Source organism: Pituophis catenifer, unplaced genomic scaffold (genome assembly GCF_029215685.1).
Source record: "Pituophis catenifer annectens isolate HBS135680 unplaced genomic scaffold, rPitCat1.0.hap2 SCAF_2, whole genome shotgun sequence".
NCBI classification, from domain to species: Eukaryota; Metazoa; Chordata; class Lepidosauria; order Squamata; family Colubridae; genus Pituophis; species Pituophis catenifer.
The window spans coordinates 172,338,284-172,357,819 of record NW_027256882.1 but is presented as its reverse complement, the minus strand read 5'-3'; the positions used below and the strand labels follow the sequence as shown (position 1 = coordinate 172,357,819).

The window sequence follows — 19,536 nt, the reverse complement described above, 5'->3', positions numbered from 1 at the left end:
AAGATGAAGTTTCCCGATTTCTCTTCCAAACATCAGGGATGTGACTATAAGGTGAGTTTTAGAGTTTTAGAACCCAGAGAGCGAACAGAATGAGAGGAGCAAAGAATTCTATGATTACATGCCTAATCCAACTTCACATTCACATGGAGGGAGCACTCTCCCAATCATCAATACCATGTTTCCCTGAAAATATGACAGGGTCTTATTTTCTTTTGATCTCCCAAATAAGGGCTTGGCCTTATTACCGGGGGGTCTTATTATTTTGGGGGTGCAGGAGGCGGCGAGCGTGGGACTGGATTTCTGTCGCTGCTGTCACCTCCCCTACCTGTTCTTCGCGCCGGCCGAGCGGCCCAACACGTCCCGTCCCACCCAAATGGCAACAGCTGCTTCCCTTTCCTGCCGTCTCTTTATCGAGAGGGGTGGCAGGTGGGGCGGGGGAGAAGTGAGACACGTAGAGCGAGACGTGGCTCCCCTTGCCTTTTCTCCCCCCATCACCAGGCATGACAGGGCTCCTGCCCCTCGCTTAGCCACCCGCCCCCTTTAGGGATGCAATTTTGGGATGGCAGGTTGGACGGGTGAGAAGCGGGACTCATGTCTTACCTTTCCAGCTCCGTCGCCGTTTTGTCCAGGGAAACACGCTGTAAAAGAAAACCTTCTTGCGAGTTCAATCAAACTTCTCGAACTCGCAAGAACTCGCAAGATCCGCTTCTCGCATGTGCTAAAAAGCCCGATTGGGCCTATTATCCGGACATGTGTTATTTTCGGGGAAACACGGTAGTAGGGAATTCAGTGATCATCCACTATAGTCCTTAGGAAGTGTGAGGGTGTATTTCATGCCCTAAGAAATGCTGTGCACCAATATCTTTTGACGCCAGTGCTCCTATGAATGTAGGTTGCAACCAGGGTGAATAGTTAGCCCTCCTGCAAAGGTAGCAAGTCAGAGCCCTGAGATAAGTGATCTTAACTCCAGGGCAGCATACCTGAATAATCTCGCAAGAGCTCCCTGAGAAATGGAGCTAGAAAACCAGCCTGGAGGTTGCTCTCTCTCTCTTTCTATAGGGAGAACAAGAAATTTGCAGGCCTGCCTGTTAAAAGGAGTGGAAGGGAGGAAGCCAACTAAGGATACTCTCCTCCACTACAAGAAACATATCAGATCCCCCAATGGAATCTGCAACTACAGGTAATCCTTGACTTACAACAGTTCACTTAGTGACTGTTCAAAGTTACAATGGCACTGAAAAAAGTTACCTATGACCATTTTTCACACTTGTGACCGTTGCAGCATCCCCCATGGTCACATCCTTTACATTTGGATGCTTGACATCTGATTCACATTTATGACCGTTGCAGTGTCTCGGGGTCATGTGATCACCTTCTACAACCTTCTGGCAAGCGAAGTCAATGGGGAAACCAGATTCACTTAACAAGCGTGTTACTAATGTAACAACTGCAATGATTCACTTAACCAATGTGGCAAGAAAAGTCCTAAAACGGGGCAAGACTCACTTAACAAATTTCTCACATAAATTTTGGGGCTCGGTTGTGGTTGTAAATTGAGGGCTACTTGTAATCTGAGTCTTTGCTGGCACTGTAAGCAATTCTTCTATCACTGAACAAGCAGAAAGCAATCGCTGAAAGGAAAAGATCAGCCGTACTAAGAATTAACCCTTACCTTCACATTGTGCATATTTATTACGTTCCCACAATCATCTAGATACTGTTTGAGGTCTTTATCCTGTGAAAGAAAAGGACAGGATCTTATCTCTGGTACATTTAGTGTTCCAACAAGATAATATTGTTCAACAATAAAATCGGAAGGTCTTAATGCTGGGTAAGCAAACACAGACTGGTAGACACAGCTTTGCAGCCAGAAGATACAGTTCCCACCCTTCCCAAGATATAATGGGCCAATTTAGCAATCTGAGAACCTGTGGTACCCCAAGCATCCACCTCTGCCTCAACAATATTCCAGCTTGAGTAACTTGAACTGAAGTAAGAGGGAGGGTAGCATCAGATACGCCATGCCAGCTGGTTCCCAGGCTGACTCATCTTAATGAAGGCATGAGCTTTATTGGACGCTATGGTGATTCCCCCTATAGATACAGGCAATTCATCATCCTCTTTTAAGGCCCCATAATCCCTTGCAGGGTGACGTCAGGGCAACTGAATGGAGCTGAGTGTTTACTGGCTGGATGCCCTGCCTGTCGCCAATGTGAGTTTTTTTCAGCGGATATATTCTCAGAAAGAGAATATCTGCCTCTACCTAGGATTGAACTCACAGCCTCCTTTTTTGTGAGACGAGAGCTCCACCTCTAGGCCACCGCACCACTCCCTATAGATACAGGCAACTGAATTAGGAAAATGAAGCATGGGAGCTGATGGAAGCCAGTCCCTGATCCAATTCTTTATTCATAGCTCCGCCAAGAAGCATTGACCAAAGGCATTACGAGCCACTTATCTTTCAGCCCCAGAAACTTCCCATGTGAAGCAAGAAAGCAACCGTAGAGATCTACGATATATACTTGTTTTATTTAGAGGTCAAATATATGAAACACTTTACCTTCTTAGAAGGAGGAGTTATTGTGTCATTTATTAAGCTTTATTAACCTTTGAGAACTACGGTAGGATCCACCCAAGCTACAAAACTTGCTGCTGAACTGGCTGTTCCAAAAACAAGCAGAGAATCCTCTCAAAAGTACTTGAATTCTCCCAAGAAAACTACAATTCCCAGAAGTCTTCAGAAGGATGTCTCTACTGCCTAAAGTTTAAAGGCCATCGTTGTTCAAACCAAAGTGGCAGCTTACATATAAGGAAAGAAGGCGATGACTCTTAATTTTCCAGATCTTAGTGAGAACTGGATTTTCAGACATAAAAGAAAGTTGTGTCCCAATTTATTGCATTCCCTCCCTTCCTCCATATACTCACTAAATACTCGAAGACAAGAGTCAGGGATTTCTCTGTATGGATGATATCATGCAGGGTCACTATATTGGCATGTTTCAAATCTTTTAAAAGTGAAACTGTAAGAGAAAGAGGGATGGGAGACATGAGATCTGCATCACAAATACTTCTAATGCAATCATTTCCAAGTATGTGGCTTTGAGAGAATTATTTGAACATAAAAGAAAAATATTCAAGATTCCTGTGAGCCCAAAACATACTTAACGAGCTATCAGTTGCACTGCTCTAAAGTTAAGTATTCTAGCCTTGAATTCAATTGAATTGTGGGAGAAAAAGCTAGGGACCAACTTTACTCTGTGTAGATGAGTGGAACTGCAATCCAGGGCTGAAAGGGATATGAATGTTAATAAGTGAGCTGTTGTAAGTTGAGAACTATCAGTACAGGTAGTCCTCGACTTACAATAGTTCATTTAGTGATCCTTCAAAGTTACAATGGCGCTGAAAAAAGGGATTTACGACCATTTTTCACAGTTACGGCAGCCTCATGATCATGTAATCAAAATTCAGATGCTTGGCAATTGGTACATATTTATGACCGTTGCTGTGTCCTAAAGTCATATAAATCCACTTTTGTAATCTTCTGACAAGCAAAGTCAATGGGGAAGCCAGATTCACTTAATCACTGGGTTACTAACCTAACAACTGCAGTGATTCAACTTAACAACTGCGGCAAGAAAGGTTGTAAAATGGGACAAAACTCACTTAACAAATGTCTCACTTAACAACAGAAATGTTGGGCTCAATTGTGGTCGTAAATCGAGGACTACCTGTATTGCCCTCTGCTGGCAAGTCACAATGCTCATTATTTTTCATTCAGCCCTTGTGGTGCGTAGATGGAAAAACGAAAATGTCACTTGTAGATCTGTCTCTCTAGACATCTAACTCATCCAGACCTTGACTGAATTCCACTGCATTTCTTACTATGAATTTTTTTTTTTTTATTTCAAGTTCAGTGCCCCATCTCCGGCAGCCTTCTCTGCTTTGACACGCTCTAAATTGCTCAGGATTCCATGCCAGCAGGACCGTATCTGAAGAATATGGGATTAGGAAAGGCTGAACTAAACGTTTGGTAAATGACTCCTCTATGTACAGTTATGGCTGTTTGGCTCAGTTGAACGCTATGCTTTTCTTCGCTTTTAAGGTCTACAGATTCTTCTAACCTCCCATTACTTTATAGCTACATGGAGTTCTCAAGGCAGCTTACAAGCGGTGCAATTCTATATCAAGCCAACCAGTTTTCAGGATTCTTTTTCTTTCAAATAATACCTGCCCACAGTTTCTGTTAAAAGACAAGACAATGCCAGAGTTCTTTCAAAGCCCTGGAAAAAGTGGCTACAGGTTTATACCTTCCCGAATGGCTGTGCAAGGGGCGCCTTCCTCGTGCTCAAGACGGATCTCCTTCAAGGCCACTAAGTTGTCAGTGAGTTTACTCTTTCCCTTGTAGACAGTGGCATAGGTTCCCTGATGTGGAAGAGGCAGAATTTAAGTTAACACTCAACATGGTACTTGTAAACTGGCCAGAGTCTCTTAAGACAGCGAGATGACTGGTATACAAATTTGATTAAATGTTTTTTGATAAATAAATATCCTGTCATCTTCTGTAAGCACCAGCCCATCCTTCAGTTCTTGCATTTCACCTCACGCTTAAAACACAAAACTACAGTTTCAACATGAGAATTATTTCAATGTATATCTCCTTTCATTGTCTCTCATTCCCTTTTCTCATCCTCATCCCATCCGGATGTTCCTCCTCATCATAATTCCTATCTTCCCAGGCCTAAACTTTCCTAAAACAGAAAAACTATCTCTGAAGTTGTACCGATCAGACAAACTTGTCATTTCAATGAGAACAATCCCTATTTTATCGACTGTTCACCCAACTTCTTTGCTACCTTTTCACTAGTGGCAGTGACACTTGTACTCTTCCAACAGAAGAAAATATACCTAACTCAGGGTTGAACTGTGGAGTCCTTGCTGCTCTCTGAGCTTAGTTGTTTCATTACCCGACGAGGTAACATCATCAGTGCCAGTGAGTGTGGAATTTCCTTTTCCTTGGCAAGAAAACCACATGCCCACCAACACTGGCAGAGCAAGTTACTACAGTATGTATAAAGAGAGAGCAAATTCCGCACTCACTAGCACTGTTGATGTTACCTACCGTATTTTTCGGAGTATAAGACGCACCTTTTCCCCCCCTAAAAGGGGGGGAAAATTTAAGTGCATCTTATATACCGAATGTAGCCCCGCCCATCCACTGGCCCCCACTCTTTGGCCTCTGCCTCACAGCAGTTACCTCCTTGCAAACAGCAGAAAAAAACAGCTCCTTTCAGCTTCAGCACAGCCTAATTAGCACAAGTTGATTGGGGCCTCCCGACTCTCAGCTGATTTGCTCTTAGCTGTTTTGCGCAAGGCTCTGCTGCTTGCTGCAAAGAGGTAAATTGCTGGAGCAGATTTTTTTTTTCCTTGTGCTAATCAAGCTATGCTGAAAATGAAAGTAAAGCAGGCTGTTTGCTGTTTGCTGCAACAAGGTAAAATTGCTCAGAGGCAGAGGGAGATTTCTTTTTCTTCTTTTCCTCACCAAAAAAGGTAGATGCATTTTATACTCTGAAAAATACAGTACCTATCTGCAAGCAAACAGCCAAGCTCAGAGAGTACCAAGGATATCACATTTATATTCTTCACAGCCACAGTGGTAACTACGTCCAATTTGCAGCAAATATGTGAGTCCGATACTTGGATTTGCAAGTGCCTCCAAGGCTTGTTTGGACAACAATAAATTAGCCGTAGCACTAAGCGCATATACTGATAGAAAGATACCTGTAACCATTCTAGTTTTATCAGGACAGGAGAATCTCTGACCAGGAAGAGAAAGGAATATTTTGTTCCTGACTTCATAACTTCAAAATAGTTAATCCTTTTCTTATTTAGTATGAAATAGGTCATTAATAAGCCATTCGACTAACCCTCAAAAATGAAATGGGGTGAAATTGGAGCTCTGGATATTAGCTGAGAAATATAAAATTCCAAGTGCATGTGCTTCTTTTCTTGGGGGAAGGGAAGGGAAACTGAGTCTCTGTTCAAGGACTTCCAAATACAGGGTTCTGACTACATTTGACTCTCCCGGGCAAATCAAGCCCTAAAGTTGGCTACCAAGATGATAGGAATTTTAAAAAGTATTAGAATAAAAGATCGAATAAAATATACAGGCCAAACGATTTGCTCATGTGCTATACGAGGATAGTGAAAGTAATCGTGCAGTTAGAAGTCATGTCCAAAATCAGAACACGGAAGAAGATTGAAGCCTGGGAGGTGGGCTTATTTCCCACCACCAATGGTTTGGTCATGGCTACTAGAGATGGTAAGAAAACAACCCACTGTAGGATTCTGTTCTCCCCCATTAAAAGACTGGCAAGATCCAGGACCAAACGGGAAGATAAAAAGATGGGAGCTGAAATCACCCTGAGCCCCTATACACCAAAACCCAATGCATGTTGAAACAAAGAACAACCATTTGTGAAGTGAACTAAAATCTAGTTCTTACCTTTGACCAGTCTCAAAAAAGCCACAACACTCACCTCTCCCAATTTGTCCAACTTCACGTATGTCTCCAGCTTCCCAAAGCCAATCTCCGACTAAATGAAAAAGGACCAAGGAACAAAGGGTAATGGATCTGCCCTTTTCGGCCTGAGGTGCTTAGGGAGTCAGCAACAGCAGCAGTTGCTGACCTGCAGTACTTAGTACTGGTCCCGCACCAGTGAAGGGGGAACACTGAGAAGTAGGAAGGAGAGACAGACGATTCCTATTTACCAAAGAGACTCTGCGTAACCGCCTGCTCAAGGGCTTGTCGAAGAGAGGACTGTTGAGGGTCAGTTTCTCCAGGTAGCCTTCAGGCAGACGGATGTCAGCTGGGAGTGACAGGCGCTTGTTAATATCCTGGGAAGCAAGGAAAAATTAGTCAGCTTTTTTTATTAAAGCCTCCCAAAATTAGAAGCCTAGATGGATGGATGGATGGATGGATGGATGGATGGATGGATGGATGGATGGATGGATGGACTGAGAGATAGTAAAAGGAAATGCACAGGCTAGAAGTGAAGAAAGCAGAGTCTCCAGCTTCTCCTGCAGTAGCCTGATACAAAAAAAAAAATCACAACCTCCCCTTTAACCAGTATGAAATCTAAGCAAAGAGAAGACTAGGTAAGTCCTGAGAAAAGCATCGATAACCTTTGGATTCTTCAGGACCTCTGGGGGCGATCTAGAAATCTTGGTAGGAGTTTCCTGTGCGATCTCACAAACCCATATAAGGGAATACAAAGAAGTCACAAAGAACGATCAAATTTTACTGAGCAGTTAGACCAATTTTTTTTACTACCGGTTCTGTGGGTGTGGCTTGGTGGGCGTGGCAGGGGAAGTGTACTGCAAAACCTCCATTCCCACCCTACTCCAGGAGAAGGATACTGCACAATCCCCATTCTCTCTCCACTCCTGGGGGAAGGATATTGCAAAACCTCCATTCCCACTCCACTCTGGGGCCAGCCAGAGGTGATATTTGCTGGTTCTCCGAACTACTCAAAATTTCCGCTACCGGTTCTCCAGAACCTGTCAGAACCTGCTGAATTTCACCCCTAGGTTAGACTCACAATATGTTAAACTCGGTATCTGGTTAACAAATAGTAGATGTAAATAAACCACTAACAAATCAACCCCAAATTAATTTAGTCTAGCATGCAATGCAAACATGGCGAGGAATTCTGTGCAAAATCCATGCATTTATCATTTGTCTTACTTTATCTGAGGTTACTTGGAGTAGACTTTGCATTCCCTAACCTCTGAAGTTAACTTTGGGGAGTAAAAGAAGAGAATGTAACTTGAGAAGCAAGACATCTTTATTCCTTTCACATCTCTCCATACAAAAACAGCCCATTATAATGGGAGACAGAGAACTCTTTGTTCCCACCTTAAACTGTCCCTCCATCATTACCAGCCAGCACCCACATACCTCAGTGGAAATCTTGCGCGCCGGGTTGTTCCGCATGCGCACTCGGACTGGAGACTGCACCTCATCTGACGATGTTCCTGATGCCTGATCACTCTCACCATCCGAACCAATTTTGAGGTCCTCATGAACAATTTCTGCACCAAGGAGAAATGCAGATGAAGACACGGTGGGCAGAGAGGACTCACCCCATTCCCTCCAATATTTGTAAGGCTGGGCTGTAGAAGGAAGCAACGGATCAGCCCAATGTGCTGGAACTAGAACTCCCATCATTCCCAGGCCATGGGCTATGCTTACTGAAACCTCTAGAACTGCAATCCCATTACAACTGGTGGGCCCTAGTTGGGAAGTGGCTGCTGTCAACCCCAAAGCATAATGTTTTATGTAAAGTCATAAATGTTTTAAATAAATGCCCTTTTAGTTCGAAACCATTTTATGAATGTTCCACATATGTTCCACCCAACACTGATTTTTTTTTTTTTTTTTTTTTTTTTTTTGGGCAATCAATTCCATCTCTCCAGAAGGTTTAGACATGTTGCCACCAGGAGTACCTCACCAAAGAAAAGTAAGGCTACATGGCTATAGATGACAGACTGGACTTCACTTTTTTAGACTGAACACAATTTTAAGGGGTTCCCTGCATATAAAAAGTTACCACAACATGTAAGAGCCTTTGTTCGACTTTCCTTCTGCCATGTAATTGTTCTATATTAGCAGTATTTTAAATTCTACATCCTACTCCGTTATCTTACTCAGCTATAGGGGGTATAGATAAGATCAGAAAATGGGATAACATATTTGCCACCCATCTCATTTCAGAGTGACACTGGGCATAAAAAACATTAAAATTGTCCACTATAAATATACACCCAATTATCCCCGATTTATTAATCATTTCTGCTAACATAGTTTGATTAGTTGTGTTACTTATAATTATGTTGGTTCCACAATTTCATGTAAAAAGTTCTCTAAATGTTCAGTATCATAATTTAAGTATGTAACAATCAAAAGTATATACCACTGTCGGCCAGCCTTCCTCAATATGATGCCCTCAGGAAATGATAGCATCACCCATCTTCCCCAGACAGCATTAGGCACTGGAAAGTATAGCCCAGCATATCTAAAGAGCACCAGATTTAAGAAAGTTGCTCTGGGAATGGGATTACACTGGCTTTCTGATTCTGTGCATCTTTTTAAAGACAACATGAACCTTGAGATCTGCTTCAGTATTTTAAAAAAAACAGATATATGTTGAATTCATGTCAGTGATACTCTCAGGAACCCAAAACAGTATTTTCTGATCTAATGCTCTTAATGTCCCAAATTCCCAGCCTCCATAGCCATTGCTATATGTCATAAGCCAAAAGTGTCTTTTTTCGAATCAGGAAGCTTCAAATCCCAGTAAATTAAACTGAATTAAGTTATAACTCAATACCTCTGGAAGTTACCTGGTTGGGAAAGGCTGATTTAAAAGGACAGCAAATCACTTCATACTAAGGCCACTGGTCCAGCTGCTCAGCACTCTCTAGAGAGCAACATCAGGGTGGTTTTATGAAAAGATTCCCACTTTATTCCTAAAGCACGTCAATCTTTCATCTCTCACAGAAGATTGTGCTAATCACTTTCTGCTCAAAATCATCTTATACAGAGGATGTGTCTGGCATAAACTAGACATGTGGAAGGCATTTAGAATAGCCCAGGAAAAATAATAAAAAGTAAATGTGACATCATGGCCAGGTTCACACATTATGCTAAACTAGGATTTTGAACCATAGTTACTGAAAAAATCCACCTAGCTTTAGGGACAACATCTGCTGTAATACGGGTTTCACATATTGGGCTAACAAATCATACTATGCATTAGCATAGTGAGTGAGACCAGCCAGAATAAAAACACACAAGATTCAGAATGATGCACTGGATAAGACCAAGGCTAGTTTCTCTTCAAGTGAGCCCCAGCAATTTGAGACTCCAACTTCCTTACCAACCTCATCCTGGAGCAGAAATGCAAGATTCTGGGTCCCCCAGACTCCTTACTCAAGGAATTGATGTAGTACCCCAGCTTGACACAAGAGGCTCAGGTGTATAAATAAGTTAACAGGGACTCCAAAAAGCCTCCTTTGAAGTCAAACTGGCTTGACTTGTAGCCTCAACCCACAATGGGGAGCCCTTACTGGCAGTACGGTGCGAGGTGCGATAGTCACCTAATCGGGTGGTACGGCCAAGGTGAGAGCTCAGGCTGCGGCTGACGGCCAGACGGGGCCTGCTGAAGGAGCCTGCGTAGTGGTGCAGGAAGGCGTGAACGCTGCGGGAGGTGCTGGGATGCACACTCTTCACTGTGGGGCCTGGGGGGCAGGAGAGGGAAGGGAGGAGGAAAGCCCACAGACAGACAGATGGGAGGGAGGGATATGGGAGATGCAGGAAAAATGGAGGGATACACAGGGGGCCGGGGAATGTGGTGTCGGGACAGTGAAGAACAGAACATCAGCAAAAGGAGAGAAGGGAAGTGGTAGGAAGGGAAACACCAGTGAGAAGCAGAAGTAGCAGCAACAGAGGGAGAAGGAATGTGGGATCCCAGAAAATGGAACACCAGAAGAATATCCATCTCCACCCACCACAAAAAAGTGGAAGTATAAACAGGGGGAGGGAGGTGGAAACAAAGGGAAAACCCAAGCAACATCCCAAAGGGAGTGATATGGAAAAGACAGGTGGCACGAAAGGCGGGAAAGGAAAAGAAGAGGTTGCGCAAACAGCCCACAGCAAAGAACCGAAGGCATGGGGGACAGACAGTGGTCACCACATAAGCGAAGGGATTGATGCCGCCACAGAAGAAGGGAGGCCAATATAAACAGAAAAATGGAAAAAAGAAGAGGGGGGAAAAAAGAGAAATATGAAAGAAGGAAAAACAAAACACAAATCAAAGTAGAATGGAAATCAAACTCAAAAGACAGCCCTCAGCCGAGGGGCAGAATTAGGGATATAACGGAGGGACAGGACTTACCTGAGTGAGACAGCCTTCTCTCTACTATTTTAATAACTGGAGACCCCACCCCACCCCTCAAATATATTTGAGATTGGAATATTTATAATATAACAATGAGCAATGTTGGTTTGCTGCACTGTTTCAACTCACAAAATATGTCTTCTAGTGTAGCTTTTCATCAGTTTAGCAAATTCTACAGAATCTCTCAGCTGCATTTTTAAAAGTGAAAAATCAATATTCCAGATCTCACTATTACACCCGTAGCCCTGACCCAGCAAAGGCAAGATGGGTTGAGTAGTCCACAATGAATTTCCAGATGTCTATTGGCCTTGATTATGCCTATGCCTATTCTTTTAGTGCAACAGAAACATCTTAAGTCATACTCACTGATTTCACCTGCACTAATGCTCAGGATCAGACTCAGAACTGCTTTCTATGCTATTCTGCATCCATCCAACACGTCCTTCATTTTCTGCTATTTGTGAGTTTAGGATGATGAAAATAGGTCATGCTGGCATATAGAGAGAGAAACAGAATGCATCCTTTTCCCCTTTACCTTTATTACCATCATTTTTCACTTCTAAAGCTGTCCATTACTGTAGCCTAGGCAGTTCAGTTCTTTAGATAAACTAGTTTCACAGCTGGGTAAAAGGGCCTCCAGGTTGCAGGGAATTATCTGACCATTTGCAAAAGAAGTTGCTAAAACTCTTTGAAAAGCATTCTGCTGAATGTGCTGATTCTACAGAATGGGAGCATATTTATGTCATTTTAACACAGAACAGCCCTACTTAAGCCAGGGTTTGGCAATGTTCAAGAAGTCAGGAGCCACAATTCTGCCTCCTTATCTTCCAGAGGGCTTCAGGAATTTGTCCATTTTTTAGAATTGGAGGAAGGGGGGTGGGGAATGTTCAATGGTAGAAATGGAAGCCTCCAGGAATCCAATCACCTGGAACCAGGAAGTTAGTTTGAAAGCAGCTTCCAAATTGCCACTGAGCTGGTAAGGAAGTTAAAGGTGAGAACATAAATAGTTTGCATCCAGATGTCTCCCGTTTCAGTTCCCATCCTTCAAACTGAAAATATATTCCCCCCCACCCACCCACCCACACAAGTTAAAATCAGCCTGAAAATGTACTGGATTTTTTTTTGTCCTTTTTAAAAAGCACCGTGTACCCTGTGGGATTCTACTCAGGCTTGCAACTCATTGGCCTTAATAAACTGCCATGACACTTCCATATGAGTAAGTGAGTAAGTGGAGTGTGTGTGTGTGAGAGAGAGAGATAGAGAGAGAGAGAGAATGTTCATGCAAGCTGTATAAACTTTAGCATTAGAAATGTGCTTTTTCAAAAATATTTTCAGTACAAAGGGCAACCATCACATTCTATCCTGGATGTCCCACCCCAAAATGCATTCTTCACTCCTTTGCACACCGTTACTCAGCCTGTTGCAGGACCAATGATGGGGCCTATCTCCAAAGACAGTCCAAAAGCTCCAGTGAGTACAAAGAGCCCCTGCCCAGAGTTTGAACAAGGCCAGTAGATCAGAAAACATTCCTTTGATTTTGTGCCATCTCCTGATTGTCCGGAAGCTTTCATTCCTAATCCCAGATGCTACCTTAATTTCTGAATACCTGGAGGCTTGATTATCTCAAAGACTAATCCCATGCCTATAAATCCTCTCTATCTGGCTATATAGTCATCTATAAATCCAACTATTTAATAAGGTTTACATTAGAAAATCTTATAGGTCCATTTGCCAGTGCATAAAAGTTTCACATCAGAAGTTTAGACAGGCAGCAAAGTCTGATACCTTCAACTGAGTTAATAAAAAGCTTGAGCTTAAAGAAGCTTTGCCAAGCACCCTATGATTTTGCTGCTTTTTAGCATAATGTTCTGTTAAGGGTACAGCCAAGAAAAGCGACTGTAAGAAAATCAGAAAAAAAAAATCTGTCAATTCTCCCTCCAAGGAAGATCAAGGAGGGAACTCACCATTGTCGCTGCTGTTGTTTTCCTCTATATTAATGGGTTCATTGAGGTTTTTCTCTACAGTTCGGCTCCCCCGCAGCGTCATGGACAGCTGCCTCTTGATCTTCTTCATCCGATCCATGATGGGGAAGGGGCTGGAGTCACTGCTGAAGGTATGGGATGAGGAAAAGTTATCCAGGGTGTTAAACAAGCAATTTTATTTGGTATAGAATATGTCAGATGTAGCAAAACTAATGCAGCATTAGACTGCAGCTCAGATTCTTGGCCAAACAGTGGCTGGTAAAAACTTCAAATGAATGCCGTCAATTAAAATGGATTAAAAAAACCCTAAAGTGACTCATCAAAGTTCCTCCAAAATTCAGGGACAGCTCTTAGAGACTTTTGTATGTTATCGATATATGATTTTTAAACAATATTTTTTAGATACATGGAATACATCTGTACAAGACAGCCTACTCTAGCATCCAGAAGATAACAGCCCAAGATTTTACTGGAGATTTCAAACCAACATCAAATCTCTTACTTTACTTGATCCCCAGGTTGAATAGTTCAAGGTAAAGCAACCTATGGTTCCAACAGCTCCATCCAACTTGACCAAAGGTACCAAAATTGCTCTGTATCTTTTCATGTTTCATCTTCCATGTTTTTGTCCTTTCTATTCACTCCTCTGGAGAACTTCCGTTTTCACATCTCAACTATCATTTCCTAGTCCATAACCTGTATTCCTTGACTTCCCTGATTTCACCTTAGTTGAACTCCTCCTTTTTCCATCGTTCCATCCCTAGGTCTACCTGCTCATTCCCCTTCTTGGCTTTGACCAGCTCTTCCGACTATTTGTTCTTCTGGGAAAATAAAGTGTGACAGCCAATCACTGCCAGAAACTAGAGAAGCACCAACTGCCATAAATTCCCAGCGCCGTTACCGTGTAGTGATACAAATAAATATATGGTTTTAATTTTTAGGGAGATGGGAGAATAAAATAAATTCTGTTTCTGCATTACTGAAGGTCAGTGCAGATATGAATGGCAGGGGAATCGCTCACAGAACCAAGAGCATGCTGTTTATCAAATTAAACTAGGGCAGAGCGCAGCAAACATCCTACACAATGGCACTATGAAATTCACCATTGTATAGCTATCTACACTGGGGATTAGATAGCTTCGTAAAGAATACGACTGATAGTAGTTATTATCTCCAGTATAGAAGCCTGTATCTCAATAACTGTTCCTTGAGGGAAAGAGAGGGAACCCTATTAAACTTGTATGATGCTTAAGGGATTCCTGAAAGCATCTGGTTACCTACCATCTGTGGGAACAGAGCACATTGCCTAAGTGGCCTTTGATATGATTTAACAGATATTTTGTTGTATCTCCACCCCTCCCCCTCCCCCCCAAAAAAAGAACATCTGAAAATCCAGGAACACAACCAGCCTCTTATTTTCCATCTTATGGTGACCCTCTTGCTTGAACAAGCCAGGTGGACGGCAGCAGAGCTTACTCTTCGTGGCCAGACAGGCTCTACTTAACTGTTCACACTTTTGTCCACAAGTAGTCCTCAATTTACGACCACAATTAAGCCCCAAATTTATGTCGCTAAGTGAGAAATTTGAAGTGAATTTTGCCGCATTTTACAACCTTTCTCACCACAGTTGTTATGTCAATCACTGCAGTTCTTAAGTTAGTAACCCGGTTGTTAAGTGAATCTGGCTTCCCCGTTGACTTTGCTTGTCAGAAAGTCGCAAAAAGCGATCACATGACCCCGGGACACTGCAACCGTCATAAATAAGATCCTGTTGCCGAGCACCTAATTTTTGATCACGTGACCCTGGGGATGCTGCAACCGTCATAAATAAGATCCTGTTGCCGAGCACCTAATTTTTGATCACGTGACCCTGGGGATGCTGCAACGGTCGTAAGTGTGAAAGCAGGGGTGAAATCCTCCTGGTTTTCATCAGATCGAGCGATCCGGTAGCGATCTTGGAGGCTGGTTCAGCAATCCGGTAGCGATGGCGGAGCAAAGCTCCGCCCACCCGCCTGGGTGTTGTTACTTTCTGGTTTTAACCAGGAACTAATGTGTTAATTACCTTCTGTGCATGCACAGAAGATCTGCGCGCGCACGTGAGGACTACCTGTACTGTGCTTTCTCTGATCAGCAAGATTCCTCAGACTTATACTGGCTTCCACAAAAGTGAGACAATGTTTCTCTTCCAGTTTAAAAAAAAAGCAAATACTGTAGTTTAACACCAAACATTCTCTCCTTTACTATCTCTAAGAAAGCCAGTCAAAACCCAATGAAATTGAGAAATTCCCCACCGTGCTTGCCCTTTTCACCCCGAATCCAGTGAAGGATCTATTCTTAAGAGCCACTCTGACCTCCAACAGAAAAGAACTGAGGAAGCCAAAAGAAGCCTAGATAGAGTGGCTTTATAGCAAGGACTTAACAGGCAATCTCTTTTTATAGTATGAAATCATTAAATGACAGGAGGTAGAATGGACTGAAGAACGAACATACTTCCTGAAAGGTAAATTTAAGTAAAGCTTGCCAGGAGGCAATCTCACCATAACTCTCCTTTGGGAGGGGGGGAGGAGTTATAAGCAACACTGTTTATGTTTCCACCTAAATCTGATAACTCCATTGGATATCAGGAAATAATGTCAAAGGCAGCTTATATGAACCATCATCTGGACACCGTAGAAAACTGAACAACCTAACAATAAAACAGTCAATGGCCTGAGGACAGAACTAGTTCCTGGGATACTGCCAGAGGCTGGAAAACATCAATAGATTGGCCATCCACCCTTCCCCAAGCTTCTGCTCTCAGAGCTAATTATTTAGTGATGAAGGAAAAAATAATGCGTGCCTCAAAGGTGTAGTCTCAGTTCACGTGGAATGACACACAGGGCTGTCACCACACAAAAAGGGAAAGGCAACTTCCTCAGAAGGCAGAGCTAGGTGGAGACCTGGAATGGTAGCGAAGCATGGAAGGAAAAAGAGCTCTTATGTCCTTTGTCACCTGCCCTGTAACCCAATTAGCCAGTTGCCCTCGGGCACAAAGAAGAATGCTGTATAGCCAGCTTGTGTGTGTGGAATTGGGCCTAGATAAATGAGACCCAAGAGGTACGCCAAATCTGCAGCTTTCAGAAAGGAGTTTATGTAGCAAATGGTAGGATTTCTAAAGTAACAACTCGGATGAGAAGGGTTTTTCAACAGCAGTAGGTTTAAGACTCCACCATTCCGAGCCATCAAAGAGGAATGCATTTGGTGAACTTTCAGCACGTCAGGGAGACGAGGGAAAATAAACCTTTTTTTTTTTTAAAGACTGGCTTTTTATGTGACACTTATCATCAAATGGGGATCTGGGAAAATGTTCTGCCCTGGGTCATTGTAGCTGACAATACAATTAGCATAATTGATGCTAAGCACATAATTCGAAGGGTGTGAGTCCCTGCAGAAAGCTTCCCTTCCCCATCTGTGGCATTCCTGAGGGAAAGAAGGATGACGTCATCTGAGGCCAGAACAAGCTATGTTTGATTACAAACTAAATCGGGAGGCTTTCTTGCTCTCATCTGCTTCTGGAGCATTTATGAAATTTAAGCACAAAGAATGGTAGCGAATAAGGAATCTGCCTGGTCTAACCATGCACTTCACAGATGAGATCCAAACCCAGCAAGCAAGCACAGGAACTGGATCTGCTGAAGGTCATAATTTATCAAAAGTGGAATAAGCTTTCCCTCTTCCCAACTGGGCCTACATGTAATTTGGAATCAAAAAGCCCTCATTCATTGCCATATTTTGCTGCAAGGTGGCCGTGACATTCCTAGTATTAGCCACATTCAAAATGCTACATCTGCTTGTAAACAGAACAAATGACTTCCCCCTATTTAATACTCTTGTGTATTTACTGTCTTTCCTACATGCAGACTTTGCAAAACGCTTCAAGCTACCAAGACAGGCACAGCCCATCAGCCACGTACAGTGGCTAATGATTTATTCAAATGCCTCCCTATGTTTCATTACCGCAGGCAGACAACAGCAAAAAAAAAAAAAAAAAACCCTCCCACCGGATTTATTTATATACTCCACTGCGGCCTAGGTAGCCATCAGACCAGCCTGGCCCTAACTTGTACCTTGACTGAGTAGCAATCAGCAGGGGAAACTTCTCACGGCAAGGAAATGAACATGATTGCATATTTATGCCTGTTGTTAAAACTGTAGCAGCAAGAGGCGTGCAAAACATTTCAAATTCAAAATGGCTCAAGCTCACCATCCTCTAATTCGAGTTCAGAACACACATTGCAGGTGTGAAAAAGGGAATTCAAACATTTTGCACATTTTTACTTTTTTAAAAAAAATCCTTTATTTGGGATTATCAGAACAGTCTCTTTCTATGTTGGTATAGGACATTGTCATTTGTAAACATTCAGTAAAGCAAGCTTTTCAGTTGTATACATTGAATGATTAAAAAGGAGATATTGAAACCAAAATCTCCAGTCACTTAGTTCAGCAGACGCCTCAGATCATGATACACAAAGTTTGCCTTCCACAACCTGGCCCCTGTATATTTGTAATATTCCAGCTCCAATTCTGGACCTGCATGGTCATTAGAAATCCAATAGAGCAAATAAAGCATATTTTAAATTTTAAGTACATATTTTTGGCATAAACAATACTCAGCACAATCCAAAAAACTATATATAAATAGCACTCCTATTTTGAGCGGAATTTGAACAGACAGCTTGAACATTAAGGATGCAAGTTGCAATATTGAATGGCTTAAGCATTAGATACATTATAGTTTTGTACCTTCTAACCTTGAGCTCCTGAAAGAAAGGCAGGATATCTGATAAATCCATACCTTTAAGGGTAATGCTCAGGATCAGACAATTTGATTTTGCTGAATACTTAACAATGCTGGAAAGGGAAATTAATGCTCACTTCTGGTTAGAAAGGACTATTTCATAAATTTGTGCACCCCATTTCCACAATGCATCTTCTCCAACCAGCTCCAGGTAGGAAAACTTGGGGACCTCTACCCAAGTTTTTCCAATTACCTATCTCGGCTATGTTCCTGCCAGGCCCAACATCCTTGAGTCAAAAAGATATGACAACCTGGGAGCCCAGGATTATGAGACAGGCAGTGAACGGTAGGCAGGCTATGAGTGAAGATGACATCCTTCACCTCAGTTTGTCACTTCGTGTTAAGAAAGAGCAGGAGAAGCCCTCATTAGCTTGGGATAATTTTAGGATGTAGAGCTATTGCCACCAGCACTCCCACCAGAAAATGTATACAGGAAATACAGCAGTGATGTTATCCAATGAGGGGTGTCCAAAATTTCCAGTCTTCCTTTGGAAGTATTGGAGTTTGAGGGAGTATGTAAAGTAGGTGTATTTTACTTCCTATTTCTTCAGAAATATATATATATATATTGTATATAGTGCTCCTGGAAGCACGAAGCCGAGAACACCAGCCTGAAGATGACGAATGAGACTTCGTCGAAACGTCGCCAAGACACTTCCAATTTTACGTGGGAGAAGACCCGAATAACCAAAGACCTACATATATATATATATATATATATATATATATATATATGCCATCCAGTTTTGATAGTATGATCAGGGGGAGCCTTGACTAGAGGCCACATGTGGCCTTTGTGTTGTCCACTATTAGTCTACAGCAGTGGTCCCCAACTTTTTGGGGTCCGCAGACTAGCGGCAGCGGCAGCAGCAGGGGGGGGAGAGGGGATGGTTGCGCGGGCACAACCTAATCCAACACATGCAAAAATAAAAGCTTTGCACACTTGCCCGCAGCTTGCGTGGCCCCGGTTCCCAACAGCCCAGGGATTGGGAATCCCTGGCCTACAGAACAAAGAGCGGCTCCCTGAAATTTCAGACAGAGGTTTTTGCCAGCACCATATGATTTTTGCAAGGCTTCATAACTGTTTTATATCCTTTGCCAATAAAATGATGAAGCCAGCTCATAGCAACAAGTCATGTTAAACTGCAGTCCTTTTGTGTTCTAACAATCACATACCAACACGTGTTCTTATCTATAGTATAGTCTACCCTTCACCATTTCTGGCCCATAGATGTTATAACTGAAATATTTGTCTGGGTCACAGTTATGTTGGGATTTGTACAACACACTAATCCATGGTTTCTTTAACCATGTTTACCAAAGAATTCCTATTAAACAAGAGTAACCAGGCAATCCTCTTCCAAAACAAATTGCTGAGTGAAGCAACCACAAGTTCCAGAGGTCTTCCTTCCCTCTTTTACCAGAAGAAGTTATCTGGTCAGCCTAAGACTCTGATAAGCAGATCCAGTCCTTGACCCCTTGGTTTTAGAGGGGTCAAGGAAGGAGAATAAATGTAAAAATTGCAGCTTCTGATGTTTTGCCAAGCTCAGCTCATAGGGCAAAAGATCAAGAGGGACAGATAATCAACAATGATTGTGTTCATATGTCTTCATAGAGGGAATTCATATCACCCGTCCCTGGAATGACAACAGCGTGTATCAGCCTCAATTATTTCAATTCAATATAATTTCATTAATTAAGGAACCACCCAAAATATCTCGTCAAGCCATGGTGTCCACCACTTGGGGAAAAAAAAAAA

General features: G+C 42.5%; 1 protein-coding gene across 3 annotated transcripts in view; it reads right to left on the bottom strand.

Moving 5' to 3' along the window:
- The window catches only part of CDK16 (cyclin dependent kinase 16), a 64,862-nt gene that overhangs the window by 16,954 nt on the left and 28,372 nt on the right, over window positions 1–19,536 (bottom strand). For 2 of the 3 annotated variants that reach the window (XM_070938048.1, XM_070938047.1), the window contains exons 2-9: window positions 12,923–13,065; window positions 10,159–10,299; window positions 7,958–8,091; window positions 6,769–6,894; window positions 6,537–6,593; window positions 4,308–4,422; window positions 2,926–3,020; window positions 1,673–1,735 (exon numbers count right to left, since the gene is read on the bottom strand). In XM_070938048.1, coding sequence (XP_070794149.1) covers window positions 1,673–1,735; window positions 2,926–3,020; window positions 4,308–4,422; window positions 6,537–6,593; window positions 6,769–6,894; window positions 7,958–8,091; window positions 10,159–10,299; window positions 12,923–13,040 — 849 coding nt within the window. In that variant the 5' untranslated portion in view covers window positions 13,041–13,065. The remainder of the gene's footprint in view (window positions 1–1,672; window positions 1,736–2,925; window positions 3,021–4,307; window positions 4,423–6,536; window positions 6,594–6,768; window positions 6,895–7,957; window positions 8,092–10,158; window positions 10,300–12,922; window positions 13,066–19,536) is intronic. The other variant, XM_070938049.1, reaches the window with a different exon arrangement.